This window comes from Periplaneta americana, chromosome 14 (assembly GCF_040183065.1).
Source record: "Periplaneta americana isolate PAMFEO1 chromosome 14, P.americana_PAMFEO1_priV1, whole genome shotgun sequence".
NCBI lineage: Eukaryota > Metazoa > Arthropoda > Insecta > Blattodea > Blattidae > Periplaneta > Periplaneta americana.
This window is the reverse complement of record NC_091130.1, coordinates 54,330,561-54,356,922: the sequence shown is the minus strand read 5'-3', so window position 1 is coordinate 54,356,922 and position 26,362 is coordinate 54,330,561. Positions and strand designations below refer to the sequence as shown.

At 36.3% G+C, this 26,362-nt stretch overlaps 1 protein-coding gene across 4 annotated transcripts in view; it reads right to left on the bottom strand.

Moving 5' to 3' along the window:
• The window catches only part of LOC138713293 (mitochondrial enolase superfamily member 1-like), a 44,087-nt gene that overhangs the window by 11,030 nt on the left and 6,695 nt on the right, over positions 1-26,362 (bottom strand). The window contains exons 1-6 of one of the 4 annotated variants that reach the window (XM_069845274.1): positions 19,959-20,096; positions 7,371-7,485; positions 4,445-4,547; positions 4,149-4,264; positions 3,002-3,156; positions 1,886-2,004 (exon numbers count right to left, since the gene is read on the bottom strand). In XM_069845274.1, coding sequence (XP_069701375.1) covers positions 1,886-2,004; positions 3,002-3,156; positions 4,149-4,264; positions 4,445-4,547; positions 7,371-7,463 — 586 coding nt within the window. In that variant the 5' untranslated portion in view covers positions 7,464-7,485; positions 19,959-20,096. Of the gene's footprint in view, positions 1-1,885; positions 2,005-3,001; positions 3,157-4,148; positions 4,265-4,444; positions 4,548-7,370; positions 7,486-7,634; positions 7,744-14,135; positions 14,156-19,958; positions 20,097-26,362 lie in introns of those variants that run through there. The other 3 variants (XM_069845273.1, XM_069845276.1, XM_069845272.1) reach the window with 3 other exon arrangements.

The following is a 26,362-nucleotide window of genomic DNA, read 5'->3' as shown; positions in this document are numbered from 1 at the left end:
AGACAAACTTTCAGCAAACATCATTGCACATAAATTTTTCAGGAAAATGATTATGTGAAGACATTATTTTAATAATGGTACACTTCCATTTTCATTGGTTCTTAAAGTTAAATGTGTATAGAAAATTAAGGATATGAAGTATTTGAAAAGTAATAGTTCACGTTTTCTTGCCAGAGATTTAGGTTCTTCCTACGCTTGAGGTTTATGACTATTATGTGGGACATGTCTAATAAAGGGGAGACAATGGAGATATGGATGAATGTTCTGAAATGGGTAAATGTATGTCCCAGCTGATTTAAGGAGTTTCTTGAGAATGTTAGGGAAAAACACTGGAGGAGAGGGATTCGATCCAATGCTGTGGATTGAACTTCGGCATGGCTCAATGGTTAGAGTGCTTGGTATGTAGAACCAAGGACCCGGGTTCGATCCCTGGCACCAGAGCGAATTTTTCTCCTCTAATATTAATCGTTACCGTAACAGACGTATTCTGTAGGACCAAAGAAGAAATAATCTTTACGTAGATGATCTTCCAAAGCTGTACTGTTATGTAAGAGAAATTGGACAACAACTGAAGTTATCAGTATTGGAATAGAAATTATGGGTTCATGATTTGGATTATGAATTAGTATCCTTATTATTACACCATTATTGTTTAATGCTTAAGTAATATTAAAAGTTGAAATTCTGTTTGTATATGCAAGGGGCATTCAGAAAGTAAGGCCAGCCAAATATTACTGTTGATCACGAGTTCCAAATGGATTTGCGTTCACCCTGTTAAACTGAATGATTGGGAAGCATGTGTCACTTTGTAAGCTCTTGTGTTTATTTTATACGTGAAATATTGGCTGAAAATTAAAAATGCGACCAAGAATTCCGTCAACTGTGAAGTTCCTACTGATTCACTTTCTTCGTATAAAAAATGTAACTCACAGAAATTTATAACTAGATATGCAAAGCTTGCAGGTCTAATGTTGTCCCAAGAAAGAAAGAAAGAAAAACAGTCGTTTTCAACAAGAAGGCCTATAGGCCCCATTTTTTAGATCAGGAGAGGTGTGTTCCTGGTTGATTTTTTTTTTTAAGTAAGCACCCATAATTAATGATAAGGCTTACTGTAAGACCCTAACAGAAGTGCAGAGGGCAATCAAAACCGAAGACATGATCTGTTAACACACGCACAACGCATTCTTGAGCTACTTAATTGTTTCAAGTGAGACTAGTTTGATTATCAAGCATACAGCCCCGACCTGGTTTCGAGCAATTATTACCTAATTTTGAAATGCACACAGTTTCTACTCATACAAGAAAGTTCATAGCATTTTTCTTCACCGACAAAAGAGCATGGTGAAGAACTGACTACCTTCATTGGTGATAAATTTCTTCGATGAGGGCATCAAGAGCTCCTATGATTATGATAAATGTTTCATTTCTCAAGGTGATTACATATTATAAAAATAATTAATGTTTGTTAATAAGCTTAGATATAACAAATAATTTGTTTTACAAACACTGTGGCCTGCCGAAGTGGTGTGCAACTTGAAAATGAGTCACAGTCCTGCTATCTATCTGCAATATGCGGAACCCAAATCGTATAAGTGAAGTGGGTAGGCATTGGACACATACACACTTTTTGTTGCCATTTAATATTCCACTAGTCCTTACTTTCCAAACAGTATGTTTTTTTTATCAGTATCTTACTGTGAAAATCAAACTGTAAAATGTATATAGGAAAATATTGAAATGCAATCCAGAAGTTAAGATTTAAATATTGAAAAACAAACTCCGATGAGACTACATCTAAAATTTTCTCTTCTGAATAGACAGATTCTGAAATTACACTGAAATATGGTTTAGTTTGGTAAAACAACTGTTGTCTCATTAGCATTACCAACTTGGGTGGTATAAGCTGGATAGCCTACTCTCCTCATTTCCTCTTCCCGTGCTTCCTTTCCATGTTCCATTGCTTTCAACATTTCTATTGCTTCCTCTTTTGTTATTACATCAGAACTGAAATCAAAATAATTGTCGCATATTAGCATTTTTGAACATTTGTTGTAGAAGATTGCCATTATTATTGTTTTCTGTGTGTTTCCACTTGAATAAATATTTTTCATTATACTGTACTTATAATAACAAAATTTTCATATTTGTCTCCTATGATGCCACACATTCGTCTTACTATCTGAATAACCATTGTTCTCAGGAAATTGATTGCTGTACTGTATTGAAACGTTCTTAATCTGCCGGCGTTGGTTTCATGGGGTAGTTGTAACTCTTTCCTCTCCTTCCTCTGTCCTCCTGTGTGTGTGTTTGCGCGCGCGTTTTCAATTTGCGACAGAGTTCTTTTATGTGCTGTAAATCTACGACTTGGGACCCCTGTTTTTACTTACCTTTCGACAGATTTCGCGCTAAGAATCTTTAAAAAAAAAGTTAGATTTGAATCTGTAAACTCGGACCTAATGACAAGCATAGTAACTACTCGACCATTAACAACGACATTAACAATCCGAAAATAATGCCTTACATTTTTTTACTAAACTTTTAATCTTTTTTTTCTTTCTTTTTTTTTTTATCATTTGGTCACCATTTTTTCTTCCATATAGCGCCATGTATCCCAGTATACTTTCCTAGCACTTAATTTTACTAATTATTTTATATAAGTTTATATTTTATATACATATACAGTATAAACTAAAGGAGTAGGATTAGTGTGTAATCAAATTAACACTAAATTATATGCTTGTATATCAGAATTAAAGCAGAAAATAATTGTAATCTTACCACAGTCTAGTATATACAGTCACGAAGCTCAGTACGTAGTAAATATGCATCCATAGATAGTTGCTAACTACTAAGATCGCTACTATCGCCTCATCACAGACAATGTGAAATAGTACCTGCACAGTCTATTGTTTCTAGTACCGGTATCCTCATAAACTCAAACTTCGTGACTGTATATATTAGACTGTGATTTTACTATCTTTAAATGAAACATAGGACTTACAGATACTTAAAATCGATAGTGGAAACCAGTTTTTCGGGTTCCATATCCACCAAAAGTTTCCATAAAGGTTTTTGATGTAAATTTGCCCACAAGTCCCAGAGTGCATTTATAATGGCTGCTGTAGCAAGATGAGTAACGCCCTTTTCTGGACCCACCTGTATAAATTAAACATTAATTTGTTATAAATATGGTATCAGTATTAGTTATAACAGTTATTTTACATGATGGAATGGAATGGAATTTTCGGGAGGGGGGGGGCACTCTGACCCAGCACTGCGACCTTTTACAATCTTTTGCGCTAACTCTCTAGGCCAGCTCTTTCCATGCATCGCCAGCCGGCATTCAAGGAATGCTATAGAATGATGACGAAATGGAGAAATGTTGACAGAAAATGATGTAGGATGCCTATTATGAGGAAACAGGAGAACCCCCAGAAAAACCCCTCCTTGTCCATCACAAGTATCATATGGATTTTTCAATGAAAAATCCCAGGCTTGACCAGGACTCGAACCTGCATGACAGTCTGAAAGTCTGGTCACTCAGCCACCGCAGAAATTTATTTTACATGGTATAAGAAGAGTATTAAAAACTTGTCAACAAATGGTATCAATAAATAAAACTTTACATGCTAATGATATTTTACAATCCTCTTTCTTTTTCTATTGGTTATTTTACGATGCTTTTCCAACTACTATGGTTATATAGCATCTGAATGAAATGAAGGTGATAATGCCAACAAAATGTGTCCAGAGTCCAGCGCCGAAAATTACTCAGCATTTGCTCTTAATGGATTGAGGAAAAACCCCGGAAAAAACCTTGTCCCAACCAGGATTCGAACCTGGACTCACTTGTTTCATGGTCAGAAATTCTAACCATTACTCCACAGCGGTGGACAAATCCTCTCCTACACGAATTAATTTCATAACAGATGATGGACCTTTCTTGGTTTTACTTCCATCACAAGAAGAAATTATGTTAATACCTTAAAACAGTCATCTACTCTTAGTCTATTCACTAACTAAATTTGAATGTTAAAACTTAAAAAAGTAATACTATATTGCATAAAAACTTCGTATACAATGTAAAGTAATATATTTTAAATGCTTTAACACAATTATTACAATCATGATTAAAAAAAAAAACTTACCCATCGTAACTGTGAATCATTAACAAGTTTTCTCCAAAACCCAGCAAAATCGTCAAAAATTTTGCTTGCATCCTGTCCTACTACAAGAGGAGCCAGTGACTTGACAGCTGCAACGACTGGGGGAAATAATAATAATAATAATAATAATAACAACAACAATAACGCACTAAGGAATACTGTAAACTATGATGGTTATTTTGCACAAGAACCTCTCATAATGTTTGCATCTAATTTTACTTATTTTAAGATCTTGCTGTAATAACATGTTGTATAATCTATTATATCTACATACTTACCAATCTCATTTCCTCTACCAATAGTGAATGTCATACCATGTCCTTCCACATCACCTTCTGTGTATATGATGACATATGCACACGAATAGTTGCAATCCACGTGCTAGAAACATAACAAATATAGAATTGAGAGAAATTGTAACATCAATAACACACATTGGCGTCACTAGCATCTGATAATTGGTGGGGACACTCAGGTTTTCTCCAAATCCTTATCTGAGAGACCAGACAGTACTTTATTAATTCAGTATTACACTTACAAGGGAAGGATTTCGGCTCGAACAGGAAATTTTGGTGAAAAATTTGTACAGAAGCTTACCTCACAATAGTGATGAAGACCCTAAAAGCATTCATTTCTGTAACTCTCAGTTTGGTTGGGTTTTGGTCAATACATTTCTTTAAAAATTTACATGAGGATTCTCTATAAAATGCCTGAAACAGCATGGAGCAGAACAATAAACACAACACGCAGAAGCAACACCTGAACAATCTTCTGAACCACACTCCGGTGCTCAAAAATCAAATGCTACCTGAATTACATTTTTGAAATCCGAGACTTGTTCAGGATTCACGTAACCAGTTGACTGCCAGGAATATTGAAGCATAGGGCGGTACACTGGAGCAGACAACTGATTATGAATAACAGAGTGCATTTTCATTATAAACACTCGATTTCCCAAGTTAAGTTCTGGATTCTCAGCAAGAGTCCTTATGCAATCTGTTATCCTCGAAGCATATATTTTGTATTGTCTAAGGAAATAGATATCCAGAGGCTGGATATATTTGTTTTTTTTTTTTTGTTTTTTTTTTAGGTCCATGTCCTAGGCTTGGAATGATTCATTTATTAAGGTTGTGTCCTTGTGTGTATTCAATGACTCGCACACAACAGTCTACATTTTTGATTAGCTGCAATATTTTCAGACAGAACGTTGGAGAAAAATGTTCTTAAATGAGCTTTAGACATTTTACCACTCGCACTAGTTTCTAGGCTAGGCTAGGCTTACGGGTAAGGTGTCCCATCCCCTTAACTTGTGCAGTGCTCTCCCCACCCCTCAACTTGTACAGTGCTCTAACAGACAAACCACACATTACACAAACGAATGCTTTTGGGAGCTTTACAGAAATGTAAAGATGGGCCTGTATACAAATTTTGGATACGAAATTCCTGTTCGAACCGAAACCCTTCCCTTGTTAGAGGTAATAAAATATGAGTATTTTTCAGTTCTGATTTATTTTTATTCTGTCATAATTTTACGATTTCTTTTTATTCACCTAACATCTGTCACAAGATAGAGTCAATCTATTGCATATAATGCTGCTTTAGAATCAGAGAGAAAGACAGCATTTTGAAATTTATCTATTCTATATAGTAGGTGTTGGAGTGAGATATGAATAGCCATTATTTCCACATCAAAATTTGTTGTATGATGTCCTGCTGGTTGGTAAAATGAGAATAACGCACACTTAATTCCTGATCCTGAGTTGTTATCGATAGTAGACCCATCTGTGTAGATATGTAACAATTCTTCTGGTGGGTATCTATTGTTCACAGCTTCTAATGCTAGCGCTTTTAGTACAGGTTTGGAAGTTTCAGATTTTGTAACTGGTTCTTCTAAATCTAGTTGAATGTTAATTGGTTCGAAGGTTAGAGGGTTTTCTCTGCTTAAAATGTCAATCCAAATTAAAGAATGTCACAAAATGATCCAACAACTTCAAAAACTACAGAAAAGAATTCAATTGCAATGGATACCTGCACATTGCGGAATTGCTGGAAATGAAACTGCTGATTTTCTTGCCATAAAAGGATCCAATTTAATTCAGAATACAAATACAAGCCTACCTTTTACACCCATCAAAAGACTAATTAAAAATAAATATAAAATCAAGCAAAATCAAGCACTATGTACCAAAGCCAAAGATAAAAAATGGAGCATTTTAATAAAAAAAAACAGAAATTATTCCAGAAATCCCATGTAAATCTGCAGTTGCAAAATTCAGACTGCTTACAGAACACGATTATTTGGCCAAACACTTGAATAAAATAGGAATTTACATAAATCCAAATTGCCCTCTATGCAACAAAGAAGAAGAAATGACTGAAGATCATCTCATAACCTGTGAAGTTCTACCTGATGGATCCACCACAGAAAAATATTGGAGAGCAAGAACGCTATTGGCTTCGTTGCCAAAGCCCGGCATTAGATAACAACAACAACAGATAGAGTCAATCTTCGAAATATAGTCTGTATGCATGCCACTTTAAAAAAAAATCTTGTTATTATGTGTTTCATGAAGTTCTAGCCTTTATCCGAATAAATTCAATTGGGAAATCACATCTTTTGCCATCCCCTTCTCACATAATGGTTGGAAGGATGTAGTTAGGTTTCTCGCTAGATAAAACAATTTTCAGCTTTGTTAGTACCTTTCCTTCATTGTATATACAGACCTACTTATTATTTACTATTAGATGTACACTAATCAAGATATTGAAGTGTTATTATTATTTTATTGCTAACACAGCTATTTATGATCGATTCTAATACTCTGGCTGTTTGTAATTCCTTTTCTAAAGTGAGTGTACTTGTAAGGAGGAATATTTTACCTCCATTGATAGGATTATAGGCGAAACTGACCATAAACGTTTAATTTCGTTAATGACAACAAATAACCAACAAATTTTACATTAAGTTCATTCATTCAATGAAAATTTCCTTTTTTTTTTTTTGCCGTATATAGGCTATACAGATTTTGACTAAACTTTCCTTTGGAAGGAAGTCATTCTGAGGATTTTATCACCCTACAAACTCCACTGTTCTTGGCATGATTTAACCTGAGAGCTTCAGAGTGAATTAAAAATCTGGTAACCATACAATCACCCGAGAAAAGCACTATTGAAGTATATTGCAATTTGAAGATATAAATTTACCATAGCATCTGTTCCATCGTGTCTCAGAGATGTGGGAAAACGAATATCACGAACATGTAATGTCCTTATCTTCAGTCCCATATCCCGGTACATTGCACTCTCACTGTCACCTTCCCTGAAAATGCACGAAAATATTTAGTTACTATTTATAATTTAATTGCAGAAGTCATTAGTATCTTCTCTTGTATTAAATGTCATTTACGTGTCCAAATGTTATCAATCGAAATATAAAAAAGAATTTATGCACAAATCAGAGCATCCTACCTTTCTTCTACACTTAACACAAATCTACAATTGCACGTTATGCTGACTGTCAATTTCTTCTAATATAAATGAATAGTTTGCAATCCAAATACAAATTCTCTTATCTCATACAGTAAATATTGAGGAGGTTATGTCAACTAAGTCATGATACCATTGTACAGATAATGTATTGAACAGATAAAATAGGTTAATTAATCGTTCATTTGTAGTGTGTGATATTACTAGCATTCGGTACTGTTGCTGTACTACTTGATGTTATTCTAAAGAGAAATAACAATATTCTTGCAAATGCAAATTTGTTAAGCCCGTTTTCATAAGAAAATTTAGGATGTCAGCTTACATACAAGTTTCTGCGAGTAAAATAAATACAAATCAAATCAGCCATTGAACATAAAATAGCTTTAAAAATTATATGCCAAAACTGGAACACAGAAATAACTTTGTTAAATGAAGATAACAACAAAAATCACAGCTATCCAAAATAAAATAAGCGCCATAAATGGATATTTTGCAGATAGAATGTTCTTGTCTGTGTCTGAAGTAGCATTCTTCATTGCAAGTCCAGAATACAGGTATAAAAAATACAAATATAATAAAATAATACATATAAAAGACAAAATAGAGGATACCGGTATAATAATTTTAATACATTTGAGGACCGAATGAGCAGTGCTTGTGTTTGGTCGCAGTTCAAAACTATTATTAATTACAATATCAATAGAGAAATAAACTAGAAATTAAAATACTGATAAGGTAAACGCTACAATGAGATCACATTATAAATAGAAAATAATTTACATAATTTTGTGCGTCAATCAACTAAAACAATTTATGAAAAAGAAACTAAATAAGTACGGAATATACAGTATAGGTTTATAAAAAATATTCCGAAGTTAGAGAATACAAATATAATATAGGCTGATTAATTTATACACATAAATATAAGTTACTTAATTACATAATAATCAAATTGAAGACATTAACATATTCCTAATGTTCTTATTATATTTCAGAGGAGGTAATTTAGTTACAGAATTATACAACTGTGCTTTAAATCATTTAGGTTATAGTAATGTTGACTGATGAACTGTTAAGTTATTTGAACAAATAATAACCTACTTCACTGTACAACAATAAGTGTTAGGAGTATATCCAAGAATGAACTAATGTTGAATTATTTGTCCTTGTACCGTGATCATGTACGTGTAATATATAAGGAATATATATAGTACATCTACCACTTGATTGAACCTTCTTTAACAATACTGTGTGTTGTTTTTTATTTTGCCATGGAATTTTATACAGGTGAGCTCAATATTAATTTTACAATACGAAGAAAAGTCGTAACAGTATACTTGGTTAAATTTTTGTGATAAAATTTTAATAGCATATATTTATAAATTGGTTTAATTTGAAATACATTAAATGCAGATTAAATTAATTTAATTGGATAATCAAAATTTTTTCAAACAAATTTTAATTTTTTGTTTTTGTAATAAATTTAATGGTCCTGACTTAGTTGTCTCATGAGTAATGCCTTATAGGTGTCGCTTATGAGGTTCCAACCAATCTTCGGAATGTTGACTAATCAAACAAGATTAGTTTTTGTAATTCCACTCCAAACAATAAGGCCATACTGAATATCTGACTAAAAAAGAGAGTGGGATAATAGACTGAAAAAGGAAGTGGAGTTTTATTTCTTTTCCACTACAACTGAAGGAGCGTCTCTTGTCTTGTATTTGTTCTGTGTTGTCTTCGCCAGTGGTCTTGGGCCATGCTGGTCACATGGTCAAGGATTTTCACTACTTTGAATATTTATCCTCACAAGAGTAGAAAAAAAAACAAATGAAATGTCTTAATTCTTCAGGATAGATTGTAATAACAGAGATGTAATTAAACAGACGTAGGTGTAGATAATTACTGGACAGGTCGGGATTATCCCTAAGCATCTGTTATGAAATGAGTTTTATGCCCATTGTGTTGCTCGCCTAAGCCAGCTCCATCTGCAGTACCAGTACCACGCATTTTTCTTTAGCTGGCAATCCAAAAACCATGGTGATGGTCTGTCGTATCTCCAATATGCACCAGTATCTCAGTCATTTAATAGTCTCAGTCATTTAATAGTTCCCTGCTCAGAATTCGAGGCTTGCATTCCTCTGAAGGCCTTTGAGTCGTCTATAACCAGAGTCCATGGATATCCAGAGTAAACCATTTAAATTTGCTGCATTTTGTTTAAGAGTCTAAAATATGTTATAAAATCGAATAAAGAATTAACTCTAGATATATCAGGGCCTCTGAAGAGTGAAATAATAATAAAATTGATAAATAAAATGAACAGGAGCGAATATAAACAGGAAAAGTACATATTATGCCAAAACGATATTAACAATCTCAGTAGCATAAGTCGTTACAGCTGGTCTCTTGTCTCTTGAACTAGTAAAAAGTAGCAGCTCAAGGTTCGAATCTCCCATAATCTTCTTTTTTTTTTAATTACAAATTTGACATATTATATGTCTTGCAAAGGTATATTTATGTTGCGACATCTCTTAGAATATGCCCAAACTGTAATAAATAATAAACCTCCCTCTCTCTTTCAAGCAATACTCCTGTCTGTTAATAAAATGTTCTGTCTCATCATTACACTTGAAGATGGCAGAGAGACAACTCCGTCAACAAGGCCCTGGTTCGCGTAGGTTATTCTGCATCGATGGCAGCCAGAGAGGTTGGAGTCCATTGTCAACTGCTAAGCAGTGGGCTAAAGTTTTTATTGAGAATAGTGAAGTTGTGAATCGTCCCATTCCTTGTCCGTCGCGCATCTCTACAAGGGAAGAGGACGCCATGTTATTGAGAGAAGTTGAGAACCACCCCTTTAGAACTGTTTTTCAACTCAAGATGGTGTCCAACTTTCCAGGTTTCCCACACACCATGAGGAGACGTTTTAGAGAGTGTGGTATATGGTGTCGTCGAGCTGTGAGAAGAGAAAATTTGACGATGGAGCATGTCGTGACCTTCTAGCATATGCTACTCTCCGACAGGACTTCGATTGGAGAAATGTCATTTTCTCCGATGAGGTAATTGTCTCCAGTAGCAACGACAGCTCTGCCCTAGTTATCATATGGATGGCCACCGATACGATGAACGCTTCGTGAGATGACTTAACAGGTCAGGTCGTGTGAGCGTCGCTTGTTGGGGATGGATGTCATACAATGGTGTAGGACACCTGGAACGCATCCACGGTCGGTTTATGGCAGAAGTTTACGAACGCATTTAGGCAAATGTAATGATTCCTTTCACCCGAGAACGATATCCAGAAGGAACAATTTTCTTCCAGCAGCATAATCACCCAGTACACACCGCCAACTGGATTCAAAGATGGTTTACGAGGAGGCGGTCAACTGGCCTTCAAAATCGCCAGATATGAATCTGATTGAAAATTTGTGGGCTACAGTCAAACGGATCCTATGCTCTAATTGGGCAGAACAACCACCAGTTCGGACAGCTGACGAATTGTGGGGCAGAGTTCTAGATGCGTGGGAGGAGGTGGCCATGAATTTAACCTGTTCCATAATCTTGTGGACTCCATGCCGTGCAGAATGAGGGCAGTTGTTGACTCAGGTGGTTTGTGGAAGAGATACTAGTCCTCACTACAGGCTTTTTTTTTGTTAATATATTAACAATTTTTTTTTTGTTTATTTAATTATTTATTTATGTTTAATATGCATACGGTTTTTTAGGATGTGAAACAGTATTTTTGTTTATACAGGCCAGATCTCGCCTAATAATAGCCCACAAGTGATGGGAAATAATATTTTTACAAGGCAGGCAAAACGAAGTTTATGAACAAATGCCATTTGACATTTGACTAATAAATTAAAAACTAAAATTAAAAAAAAAAAAACTTTTACCGTACCTGGAGGCAAACTCACAACCTCTGGTACGGATGTCAGACATCCTACCACTGAGCTATACAGTGGTCGTAAGGTTGTCTGCCACGTAGACGGATGACTTTCAATGAAGAGACACTACAGCAGACCCTTGAAGTGCAGTTCGTTTACACGAGTGAACAGTGCGATAGAACTTAGTATTTCTTTCGACCAAGAGTTGGCCCATTCTTTTGCCTGTACCTGGCATTCGAATAAATAAATATTTTTTAAAATTCTAAATAGTCCATTCAAGTTCTAGACGCACTGTAAAATTATGAATTTTTATCATACGAATAGTAAAAGTACACTACAAAACCAAAACATGAAAATAAGGAATGACGTCATTTCATTGTTGACGTCATAGCAACCGGATGAACATCACAGTATAAATCCAAGCGCCATTATTAAACATGGTATCGAGCACAGTTTATGTTAATAGCCGTGTAGAATTTGTTAATCACGAAGATCCAACGATATAAACACAAAATGTGGAGTTCCGTACAAGAAAAATGGTCGATTTTTTTTTCTTAGATCATGTATCGCTAGAAAAATGCAGCCATTCAGCACCAACAGTGTTCCTTCCATTTCTACAAGACATTTCCCTTTGTATACTGGTCCAGGGATTGCAACAAAAATATTGTAGAATAAACAGGTGTTCGGTTGAAATTCCAAGGGTTCAGGATTCCGAACTTAGTAAATACAATAAATTACAACATGCGTGTGGTAACACCCAAAAGAGTAAACTAAAGTTATTTCAATAAAAAAAAAAAACATGAATACTCGTACATTACGAAGCAAGCAACAAGTAGTGGCAGTAGTGGTAACCGAAAGCAAGTTTAGTGTAAAACAGGCATACTGTATGTGTAACGTTTAATTCAGCGACACAGTCAGTGTATTAGCATGGAGTTAGATCTCCTATATGCCACTGACTTAACGAGTTTACTGATTTACCGGTCATTTGTGGATCTCCTATATGCCACTGACTTAACGAGTTTACTGGTTTACCGGTCATTTGTGGAAGGCATTACACTGGTTGTTGTTTTTTGGTGATGGCTACTGTAATTATTTTGTGTCTGAAACGACTGCTAACTTACTGCTTTTTTACTTTTACATGAAAAGTTGTAAGCTTAGTACCTATAAGTTTCTTTAATATATTTTTATGGCAGTGATGATGAAAGTTGCACATTGTGTAATGGAGACTTCTCAGCCCATTAATAGAGTGATGTCAACAGTAAAGGCCTAGAGGAACTTTTAAACGTGAAAGTTAATTCTAAATATTCAAGTAGTGATTTTTATTATTATAATCATATAAAATCCAACAAACAATTTCTAAGGAAAGTGCTATCTAATGAAAAATATACTACAGTAATGGAACAGAAATAAGAACCCCAACCATCCACATCATCTTCACAGTAGACCTGCTGCAGAAGGTATGTACGAGTATATCGTTTGCTTTTCAATAGGTTAGACCTACCTATCTTGAATATTTTGCTGACTAAGATAATGGATTTGATTTTGTATAATTATGTTCGCATAGGTCTAATTCACATTTTGTTTTGTTTTTATTTTCTCTTGTTGACTGGGTGGTGTATTTAATGTTAATGAGTCCGCAACTCACTCCTGTCATAGGATATAATAGTAAGTTGCCGAACTCGGGACAGAACAAAACCACAAACGTACTCTTGAGATTTATTTACTTCCTGATAAGCGGTACAATAGCCCAAAACAGCACATTTTATAGCTGCAAAGCTATGGCCATAAACAGCACACTTAGATAACAACATAGATTTTTTATTTTATTGGGTTATTTTACGACGCTGTATCAACATCTAGGTTATTTAGCGTCTGAATGATATGAAGGTGATAATGCCGGTGAAATGAGTCCGGGGTCCAACACCGGAAGTTACCCCGCTTTTGCTCTTATTGGGTTGAGGGAAAACGCCGGGAAAAACCTCAACCAGATAGCTTGCCCCGACTGGGATTCGAACCCGGGCCACCTGGTTTCGCGGCCAGACGCGCTGACCGTTACTCCACAGGTCTGGACAACAACATAGAGAAAGTAGGAAATAGCACTTACTTTATTTGGATATTCGCCACTGAATCTAAATTTCGTATAGGTCTACATACTTTACATTATTTGGAATTTTTGCCAGAATTTTCTACGTTCGCGATACATTGATTTTCGACATACTATAAGTCCACATCGTGTTTACTCAAAGTACTTTTATTTTTTATTGCGGAAAATTCATGCCATCTAGGCCTCTCATAATCATAACCATCCTCTTGAACTTTACGCTTACAACCCGCCCTTAATATTTGTCTTTCAATATTATTTCATTCACCTGGCTATGGTCGTGATCACCGTTTATTGCTAACGTGCATCTCATATCACTATCAGTTTTGATTGTTGCACAGCATTTTTAATGTAACACCTCCAAACTAAAATGCCACTATTATGTTTTCTAAAACATCTGAATTTGAAATTGTTATATATTAAACATTTTCCACCCGTGTTGGAGTCAATCACTCTAAAACAATTTCGTTCCATCTTCGTAAAAATATGTTAAAACCTACTAACATGTGCAATTTCACTTCACTTCAGTTTGTTTATCGACACCCTGTCATTTTGTTTCCAGCTCCCAGCCGTGCACGCGCACGCTCCCAGCTGACGCTAATCCGGTCAGACCCCGTGCAGGCGTACATACACTATTTTCAACGAGTTATTAGAAGAGATCTAACTCGTTGACTATTTTTGTTACGTACCGGTACTGGGAAAGTTGCGAGAGTACCAACGTAAACGTTGTTAAATACGAGTAACTTCATTTTGCACTGTCTATATAAAACTAGAAAGGTATTGACAGTTCAGCGGCTTCAAGGCAGTCACCATGGTAACCGCTCAAACCAGCCAATCAGAGACTATGGTGACAGGTCGGCGTTGCCGATTGTTTCACAGCGAACACGTGTTAGCCAGATGTTTCATTCATGTGTCATAGCAAGTAGACTATTGGTGTTCTATCGTAGTTATTGTTTTCGTTGTAATTCCGGGGGCATGTGTGTTTATATTACCGACTACGTTAAAAAAGATGCATATTTCGCTACGAGATGCGGAATCTTGCACAGCAGTGTTTCTTCTCTGCACACTATCGTAAGGAATTTAAGTTTTAAATATATAAAAAAAAAAAAAAATCAATGGCTGAAAGACATTAATGGGGAGAACGGATACTATCTTCGTTGTTTTTCATCTTTTTTCATTGTTCTGTAAAACAAATTTTACATAAGTATGCATATACCTCGAAAATTCAATAATATTGCCAGCTTGAATTTTTAAAATGAATGTCCATTTTTTGAGTAACGTAACTTCATTTAGCGACATGATTACGAATGTATTAATTTATTATCCATCTTGTAGGATCTTCGGAAATAGGATCACTATCATTTTTCGCCCTATTTAAGTGATAATGAAATAGGCCTAATTGATTCCGCGCTATTATTACTGATACTAATATCTAAAACGTCTGGCTCAGATAAGCCACACGCCCCTCTATTTTCTGTACTATTCGCCACATTACAACACTCAGATTTATGTAGGCCTGACACTTCTCCTCGAGACATTATTAGCTAATGTAAGATAGTCCATGCAGCTAAAAACCTATTCCTTTACAACTTCAAATTTATAGCATGAAATCTTGATTACAGTTTATACAGGGACATCATTTTATTTTTACTTCAATTTTTATTGTACCTGAGTTTTGGAATGTACTTCACTCCCACCCCTTCTACTAGTAAACTTCCAACCGTTCTCCACACAGAGCCCAGGGCGCGTAAGCGGTACTGAGTTAGTGAGTATAGTACGTTCCAGAAATATGTTCGCGTTTTCCAGTGACGAAAGAGCTTTCAATATTGAATCATATTTTCGCACAGGTACTGTCGTCCGTTTGCCTACGTCGCATTCCGGTTTCCCCCACCTGCTTCTGTTCGCCCCTCTGTAAAGTCTAGTAGCTGGGCTATCTTAGCTCTTTTCTGAAAACATTAATTTCTGTTAGGAATTGCACGTCTACGTAATATTATACAAGTGTTTAAAATAACTTACATAAAGGGCCTCGTTAAGTAATTAACTGTTCTCCCCCTTTCTTCGACCCTGCGACAAAACCACTTGAACGGATAGTAAGTAGATAGCATGTGTGAGTAATTTTATCTGTGCGGGTCGGGCAGAATTGAAGATTGAATTTACAGTACGTAAGGTACTCTTTTATAGAGTAGGTACAGAATTATTTCAACATGAGTTACTCGTACGAAGGACGAAACTGGTAATTGGAATTAGGTACAATAGTCTATCGTGTGATAATATGCACAAAAGAACTGAATCCTATATCGAAATGAACGGCCACCATTTTAAAAAATGTGTTTAAATACCCATATTATGATTATTTTTGAATTTAACTTCATTCTATAGGCCTATATTGTACGCTAATGTGCTGTAGACAGTGCAATATACATTGCATAATTAATACGTCCGAACGGAAAGCTCAATTCGTGAATAAAAACACTAAGTGTTAATACAGTACTGTATTTTGATTAAACAAAAACCTAATGAAAATTATCAAACTCAAAATTGCGATATTTCCTAGTTTACATAAATGGATGAACTACTTTTCTTCCCTCCTATACCTAGTAAAGTGATTTATTTGTATTTTACGCCAGTATCATCGAACTCCAGTCGTGTAAGGGGTAGGAAACCCGTGTTTCCTGTTTCAATCGTTAATAGAAAGGTATAGCCAGATCAATATTAAAAATGTTAGTAAAAATAAATTAATGTCCCTGTACAACATATCACTTGCACGCTATATAGTACCATATTCGCATTCACTTACTCTTTTATTGTTATTATTATTATTATTATTATTATTATTATTATTATTATTATTATTATTATTATTATTATTATTATTATTATTATACAAATTTGCGAGTTCTCGTCAGCTGCTCAGTCCCGACACGGCAGGCAGGCAGGCAGGCGGCGCAATTAGCCGCACCGCACAACTTCACAAAGTCGCTCCCTTCCCGCGTGTGAGAGAGAAAACTGTCGATATCTTTCTGGTTTTGTATAGATTTATAATGAGATGTTTGTCGAGGATACAAATTCCAAACGTCCTCTGCGTTGGCTGAGTGGTCAGACCTTCAGTCTGTCACACAGGCAGTCCGGATTCGATTCCCGGTCAGGCCTGGAATTTTGTGGCGGACAAGGTCGCAATTGGGGTTTCTCTCGGGGTTCTCCTGTTTCCCCATATTAGGCATATACATTTCTGTCAACGTCTCTCCGTTCTGCCATCATTTCATAGGGACGAATGCGGTTTCCTGCTAGGAACCTGGGTACAGTACGCAGCGAATCTTATTGTAGTCAGCTGGTACGGGTTTGGAAATGCGCCTAGCTTGACGTTCAGCGCAATAGGTCTAATAAGGTTGCAGTGCTGGATTATAGTGCTCCTCTCTCTTTAAAATTAACTGAATTAAATCAAATTTGATTAAATTCAGAGTTCCAAGAGCACTACAATTTGCCGTGTTTCTAACGCATGTTTTTATTAGTTACGATTAGCGCGTCTGACAGGAAACGAGCGGGCCTGGGTTCATATCCTGGGACAAGTTACCAGATTGGGTTTTTATCCGGGATTTTCCATCAACCAATTGAAACAGAATTGCTGGGTAACTTTCGGCGTTGGATCTCGGACTCATTGCGCCATCATTAATTTATATATCATCATCCATATAATAGCCCGGGTTCAGTTCACAGTACGGCGTGTTATACTTGTATAAGAGCGCGGCTATTTGGCTATCCAATCATTCACAGAATAGGAGTGGTAGGCATAATAAGCCTCAGACAGCAATGCAAGCCTTCGGGTCTCTCCTCCGTCCAAGAGAGAGAAAAAAATAAGTTCATTAAATAAATAACAAATAAAAGTAAAGTTTTTTTTTTTTTTTTCTAAATTGCCAAAAAGGGAGCCCAACTCTGTTAACTGTCTAGGGACCCTTGGTCTTTTTGTCCGCGCCTGGCCGCGACGCAACTGTACCGCAACCGCTTCGCTCTGCACGGGCTAAGTTAAAGTCACTAGGGTGCTATTCATAGACATTTCGCTAGCCCCGCTACGAGCGTGCTAAACTAGCCCCGACTTTGCCAGAGGAGGGACGAATTATTCATATCGCTAACATTGGTTTATGAATATGAAAAACGTTAGTTTCGCTGATCATCCACCGGAAGCCCGCGTTAAAAATATCTATGAAAACGGCCCCTAGTCCCGTCGCTCTAATTTCCGGCAGCCAATCACGTTGCAGGTCGGCTACATTTAAACGTGTGCGTCTTGTGATTTGCTGATGAAGAAATTATGCATTTCCTAAGGCTCGATAAATACTTAATATAATCGCCGCCATTTTGGCTCTTTCGTTGGCGTTCGCAGAAAGCACACGAGGACGTTATTTGCCGTTCAATTATTATTTGCTCAATTACAGTGTGTTTGATTTATTATCATAGGAGCTACGACATGATAATGTTTAACGGTGTGGCAAATAGATCCCTCGTCTGGTAGCTCGGCAACGAAAGAACAAAAATGGCGAACGATACTACCTACCTAGACTTTATAGAGCCTTGACTTCCTAAGACGTAAGCAAAGAGGAGGAGTCACGCCGGAAATAACAGCGTCGCGACTATAAAATATAGTGTTGGCTACGCTTGGGATAAGGGATGTAAGGATGATCAAACTATACCCTTTTTTTTTTTAATGGGACATGACAGTTAAGCGGCCGAGCTTGGAACTACAGCGCTATGTTGCCAATATGGACTACCACGCTGCCAGCTAATGGAAGGCTGACGTTAAAACATTAATTGACAATAACTGACGTGAAGGTAAAAAAATAATAAAAAAATCGAAAGTAGTACGTTATTTTACGACGCTTTATCAACATCTTAGGTTATTTAGCGTCTGAATGAGATGAAAGTGATAATGCCGGTGAAATGAGTCCGGGGTCCAATATCGAAAGTTACCCAGCATTTGCTCATATTGGGTTGAGGGAAAACCCCGGAAAAAACTCAACCAGGTAACTTGCCCCGGCCAGTAATCGAACACCGGGCCACCTGGTTTCGCGGCCAGACGTGCTAACCGTTACTCCACGGGCGTTGACTCAAAAATCGACAGAGAATCAATGCTAACATTGTGTTGCCAAGACAGCTATTAAGCATTCGCCACGTGGAAACTATAAGTTTGGCAACTCAACCTTTGTTACCATAGCAACAGGCTTCGAGCATTAAAGTATGTTCGAAGGCAATAGGCCTATCACGCTATTTGACTGATATTTAGTTGTTTTTCCGATCGCAACGCTCCTGTCAAGTCCCATCTTTCAACAAAACAGGTACCGCATAGTGGTGAAACATTTACGTGCACTTACTTCCTGGTGACGTACCGGTATAGTGTACGTACGTACCAAAATTTAAAATCGTTTTGTTCTCTGTAAAACTACAACATGTTGTTAGATGTATGTTGCAATGTTCTTTTGTGTACTTTACATGAGTAAAGTGTATGATCCTAGTGCGGGGACCAATATAATTTAACGAGTTCGCATTGATACGAAAATAAACTGAACTTAGACAACAAATTATGAATGATTTATCTGTAAGAAGTGATTTTTCGTCAAGTGTCATGTCCTCAAATACGACAAACTGCAAACTTTAAGTTTCTTTAAAATGTTACTGCTTTACAGACGCGGGAGAGATTAAAATTTTGCACTAGAAAAAAAAAAAAACGTTCGTGTGATTTTGTGCAGTAAACGATTCTTGATAAATAAAATGGAAATTTACCGTAATGTTGTATTATTGAGATTGAAAGTTTGTATTTGCTGCGCGTTTTATGTAAACAACAGCTGGCCTGGTCCGGCTCTGCAATAGAACAGAGCATCTGTTTTGTATCTGTATGTCTGTCACCGCTTCAGCTGTATATACCGTGTAGCCTACCTGTAAACTCCTTCCTCCCATCCAGCAACATTGCATATTGTAAACTTTAATAATTCGTTAAATATTGCAATTAGAGAACAATTGTGAGGACAATTTTTCTTCCTTATGACATGAAGAATCATCAGTTAAAATAATAACACTTATACCCCTTACACTCTGTATAGAAGTACCGGTACCGTAGCCTACATATTTTCCACACCGATATTACAAAATAATTCTAGCTTCAATTATCACATGTCTCACGGACTATGTATGTATGACCAATGTCTGTAGTCTGAAATCTTTTTCAAATTAACTAATTCGTCTTCACGAAAACTTTCCTAAAATCACACTGCTACAATTTTGTATTACAACTGCTTATATCACCTGTTTGTTACAACTTAATAAATATGTAATTGCACTTACTGAACACAAATTCTTCAATGTCTGATGAGTATGCTGTTTTATTTGCTAAAATGTTTCTCACGTGCGAGAAATATTCTGATAAGATACCTGCACTCGGAACGTAGATACAAGCAACAGATTATGTAATGCGGACTCCTCTCTGGTTGATTCTTTTCTTGTTACTACAGATCAAACAGCTGGAGGCTAAATGGACCTTCAGCTTCATAAGCATACTTCTGCTAATATAATATATGCATACCACCTTGACATCGTAAATTGAACAATGTCAAGTAATATCGTCTGAACATTGGCCGTATGTCTTTATTTAACGGTAATGTCTTTGTGCAGTGGTTTGTTATGTAAGATTAACAGATTTTGGAATTAATAATAATAATAATAATAATAATAATAATAATAATAATAATAATAATAATAATAATAATCCGTGGTGCTACAGCCCGTGAAGGGCCCAGACCGACCAGCCGGCTGCTGGCCTCACGCGCCCATGCCAAAGCAGAGGTGAACGATCATCCAACCAGAATGGAGGTATTGTGTGGTTAGCACGATGATCCCCCCAGCCGTTATAGCTGGTTTTCGCAACAGGATTTCGCTACCTATCGTAGCTCCCCAAGTGCACACGATGCTGGGTGGGCACCGGTCCCATACACTGGCCGAAATTTCACGAGAAAATTTCTTCTCCCATGAGGATTTGGAATTACCTAATTATAATTAATTATTTATAATTTCTAAAGCAGCCGCGGCGAAAATGCGACTCACGAGCACATTGTGGCTCGCAGTGCATTTCCCTTGCTTCCTACCTAAAACCCCCACCCTCTCACTCACTGGAGTCAAACTCCGTTCCATGTATATTTGTCTCTCACCTGCGTGTGGCGTATCGTCGCAATGTCTCTTTCGAAACCATGTACCTCTATAAAAACGAAAGTTTCAAGTAGGATGGGAGGATGCATTTTTTGCTGACAATATGATGAGAATATTAAATGTAGGCTATGATTTATTCACAAGTATTACTAGGAAAACGGTTGTATAACATAAAACGGCATTATAAGTTACTACATGTTACTGATGAAACATTAAAGGGTTAAGTGTTGTTATTATTATTATTATTATCATTATTATTATTATTATTATTATTATTATTATTATTATCATCATCATCATCATCGCTGTACGTCGATTCTTTTTCAGCAGATGTACGAATAATGCGGTTAGATCTTCAATTTAAATTCACATATTTACAATGTGATGTTAAATGAAAGCTAGATGTAAGGACTTGACAAATGTTGAGCTTTTCAAATCTTTGGCAAAAAAATAAATATTTGAAGCTTCGTTCTTTCGGTTGCTCTGTTCAAGCCATGTTCGCTACAACTTACGTTTGTGAAAAATTATTTTAAACAATGAAAATAGTAAAAATCAAATTTAGATCACGACTGACAGACAAATACCTTCGTGATCAACTATGACTGGCAGTAAGCGACATAATTCCTGATTTTGAAACTCTGCCGCAGAGACATTCTGAAGACAATTAATTTTAGGTTGTGATAATGTGTCCTATGTTTTTTTGTTCATTTCTTTCTTCGTTACACATACTAAACATTAGTTTGTAACCTTGTACTGTATATAATTTTATTTAAGTGCTTGACGTAAGGAAAATTAAAAACCGTTAATGTCAGACAGTTGCTTCAATTCCCCTTCGGGTGTCCGCCTCCCTCCATAGGTGCTATGCTCGTTGCAGCTTACACAGTGGCTCGGTGCACGATAGCATTTTCGCCACCGCTGTTCTAAAGTATGCCTACCTCTGATTGAGGTTCTGGCTGATATGTACATCTATTATCAGGCAGTACATCTCATTTGACGATATGTGTCTGAGGAAGAACATTTTGTTTGTATGTATCTGAAGTCTGATTAGTGTAATATGTAGCTAATCGGCGATGTATGCAATGGAGGGGGGAAGGAACTGGCCACCCTACCCCATTATCTCCTGGCCTAGTTGCCTCGTAAGTGGTGCCATGTTGGTATCACTTGTGAGGTTCAGACCTGTCTTCGGACGTTGACTAAACAACAACAATAAATTCTAAAGAATAATAACATACTTTCGGTGATTTACTTACTTTTCTTTCTTTTTACGTCATGTTTAACCTTTTCATTTCATACCGATTTACAATCCAATATAGTTTCTGGAAGGATGCAGTATATCTTTTGACCAACACCTGACAGACACATCGCGGGCCTCCCGGGTCGTGTGGTCACCATGGCACAGAGCCACCGCTGAGACAACACAGGGACAAGGGACAAAAGCTCAGTCCCATGGACGGAAAATAAATATTCTATTGCTCACGCCGGTAATCGAACCACGTATAGGAAGCGCCTATGCTATCCACAGAGCCAAGGCGGCGAACTTTTGTTTTATTTATGTGAGTAAATAAACGTCTTGGGCCAACTGCAGGATTATTATACTGTATTCATTCTAGAGCCATTCATTAAAATATGTACTGTACGTAAATATAGGCCTAGGTGTCTACTTTCAACATACTGACACAAAAATAGTCATTAGTGTCACTTTAAATACATTCATGAAGTCCAGGGAATTACATAATTTTTAGTTACGATGTTATGAATTGTAATTTTCAAGAACTTGGCAATTTCAAAACTTTAATATCAGCCTTTTAAAATATTTTAAAATGATTCCATGTTTTAAATTCAGATTGAAATGTAATATTGGTGCTATTTGTGAAAAACCAGTTGACACTAAACATTTCCTCTTATCAATGAATTTATATAAACCACGACGTTTTGGAGATGAGGATCGTTTTTGCAAAACTTGCTAACTGCAAAATTCGCAAAATTGAGATTTTGATGGATTCGTTAACATAAGGCGGCCTCTACATGATGTTCAAAGCGTCTTAGTAAAATTGGGTTATTTCTCTTCATTGTAGTGTGTCAAAGTGTGATCGTTTTTTCAAAACTTGCAGACATACAGCAAAACTTGCTTACTATAGTGTTTTGTCTCTCCTGTAAAATTTAGTTTTTTTCAGTTAGCAAGTTTTGCAAAAACGGACCTCATTATTGTTGTCCCTGTTGGAAAGTTATCCCCCTCTCATATATCCGTATCAACATCCCTGCTATGGAAACTTCTGTCCCCCTCACAAAATATAATTGTTTTAATACGAGTATATGTACAAGACAAGCAACTCAGTGCGACCAAGCGTTGAGCTGTATCGAATGAGGATAATTATTTTATGTATGGTATTCTCTATCTAGGATTCTATTCCTCCCTTATCAGAAATCTTAATTCGCACCCTGGATACCGGTGCTTATCATAGCTCTCGTATGATCTTCGTCCTTTATTTAATGACGTCTCTCCATAAGAAGCTGCTAAGGCCTTTTCTAGTTTCGAGTCACCTGTTAATCGATGGAAATTCACTATAGAAAATAACGCCATTGCCATGAATACGTAATTGGCACCATTTCTAAAAAATTCTTTACTTCGGAGAAATGCCTCTTATGTCTTCTTTGTTATTTCTTTGCCATCGATTCCTAGGTCTTCTAAACACTGCAACTTGTCGGCGCATAGATCTCTGGTGGCATTATGAGTTTTCCTGTGATTTGTGGTGGCCGGGTAGCTCAGTTGGTAGAGCAGCTGGCTACGGACTGGAAGATCCGGGGTTTGATCCCAGGTGGTGACAGGATTTTTTATCGTTGCCAAACTTTCAGAACGGCCCCGAGGTTCACTCAGCCTCCTATAAAATTGAGTACCGGGTCTTTCCCGGGGGTAAAAGGCGGTCAGAGCGTGGTGCCGACCACACCACCTCATTCTAGTGCCGAGGTCATGGAAAGCAAGGGGCTCTACCTCCCTGCCCCCCAAGTGCCTTCATGGCATGTTACGGGGATACCTTTACCTTTACCTGTGATTTGTAATACGCCGAATTACGAGTATACAGAGTGATTTACGAGGATTTACCGTCCTTCACGGAGCTTATTTCCGAAGACATTCTGAGCAAAAAAATGTCCTATTCTCAATATTTACAGCGTTACATTTCGTTATTGGAACGCATCGCTGTGAACGCGTGATCTTGGTCAGCGTGCAGTCAGCAGCCAGCGCGAGCGCTACGAAAATCAAAGATATAGCTCGTGCAAGAAACGATTACCGAAAACCAATGGTGGCGTTGCTGTCTGTTTTGACGTGTGTATGCAGGCACTCCGAGGGGGGAGAGGAGCGAGCCGATGGAAGTACTGTCTCTTCCAAGAAGATGAACAAATGAGGACATCGCTGTGGAAATAAAGAACGTAGCAAGAGAAAAATTCGAAGCTAATTAAACGCGCAACATATGTTTACGAATTAAATAATAATACCGTGCGATACAAAACACATATTCACATACAATGGAACAAAATAAAGTCGTAATGTAACTATCACAACGCAAGATTGATTCTATCGATGTCATTTCTCTTCCGACTGTACTCTTGAATATCATTCAAGTTATCTCATGACCTTTCCTCTCACCCGCTCTTCCTTATCGCAGTGTTTGATTCGCAATCCTTCCGTCGGTAATCCGTACTTGCGAGATCTATACAGTGTTGCCAACTGGACGGGAATTCCGTCAAAACTGACGGAATGGGAATTCCGTCAAAACTGACGGAATTTCAACGTAGCGGACGGGAAAAATTGCTTTTTGACGGGTAACGGATTTTCTGGTGGAAATTACGATTTATTTATTTATTTATTTACTAGCCGTACCCGTGCGCTCCGCTGCACCCGTTAGAAATAAATATAAAGTAATTACATAATTAAAATAGGACATTTGATCCAGGGAACATTCGTGTTTGATAGAAGGATAAATCGTTTAATATGTTACTTAATTTAAATTGCATCCAAATAATTAAAATGCGATCATTTTGGTCCAGAGACACTCATTTGGTGCAATGACAATTCTTTTAACATGTTTCTTAATTTTTATTACATGCAACCATAGTTTAATGAAGTTTGACATCATTTAGATTTAATGTGTATATTTTATTTTACTTGTTATAGGTTTCCATTGAATTATGGTAATAACTTAATTTTAACCCTTGTTTTCTACGTATTCAGTAAATGGCGCTTGGCCCACTATGGTTGTGAACCCTTCAAATAACTTAAATTATATTATATAATATTACATATTATATTATATTATTATATAATATTATATTATATTATATTATATTATATTATATTATATTATATTATATTATATTATATTATATCAGAAGTTACTGTAATAACATTATAGCATTATGTCCATCTAGAGAAACTACACTTTCCAATGGTGAAATAATAATTAATTATACAAATCGGTTAATTTAGCTTCCGATATTACTTCATACAAACACAGAAACATTCTCTGTAGGCTATCTTTCATAGCTTTCGATTGTTGCTGTCCAAGGCCCCTTATAGATGAAGTCATTTGTTTTTTAATTCATTACACGGCCTTAGATGGCAGTTATTTTAATATTAAAACTCATTTATCTGATTAAATATCAATCCTATCAAAATTTTTCAAGGAATAAAACTTATCGAAAATTATTTTTAAAGAAACTTTTGTTATGTAACATTTTTCACAAAAATCAATAATAAGCGAGATATTTCGATTTATTTAATTCAGACCCCTTATAACCCCCTTTTAAATAATGTATTTTGAATGCCATATAGCCTAAAATCTAAGTTACAACGAACTTAATTTATATTCCAATTTTCATCGAAATCCGTTCAGCCATTATCGCGTGAAAAGGTAACAAACATACAGACAGACAGACATACAAACAAAAATTTCAAAAAAGCGATTTTCGGTTAATTATATATGTTAGGACCAATTATTTTTGGAAAATCGAAAATTACCAGAAAATTTTCGGCTACAGATTTATTATTAGCCTAGTATAGATTTATTTAACCTGGTAGAGATAAGGCCATCAGGCCTTCTCTTCCCCTCTACCAGGGGACATCTACATCGTCTTTTGACATTTTTAACTGCTGTCATTTTTAATTGTTTAATTTTTGGGAGATTTTAATTTTTATTTGAATAGCCCTGCCTGTTTCGTACCATGTTTAAGAATCCCCTGTTTCAGATTTCCTCGTAATCAAGATGTTGACGAATTATTATTATTATTATTATTATTATTATTATTATTATTATTATTATTATTATTATTATTATCAGGATTGGTAAGTAAGTTGTGTTAAAATTTAGATGTTGACGAATTATTATTTTAATCAGTATTGGTAAGCAAGTTGTGTTAAAATTTATTTATATATTGGGTCTTATTTTTTTTAATTTCGACGGATTCTGACGGATTTCCGGGTGTTATACTGACGGGGATACAATTTATGTGTTGGCAACACTGGATCTATAGCTGTACGCAGTTACGTAGAG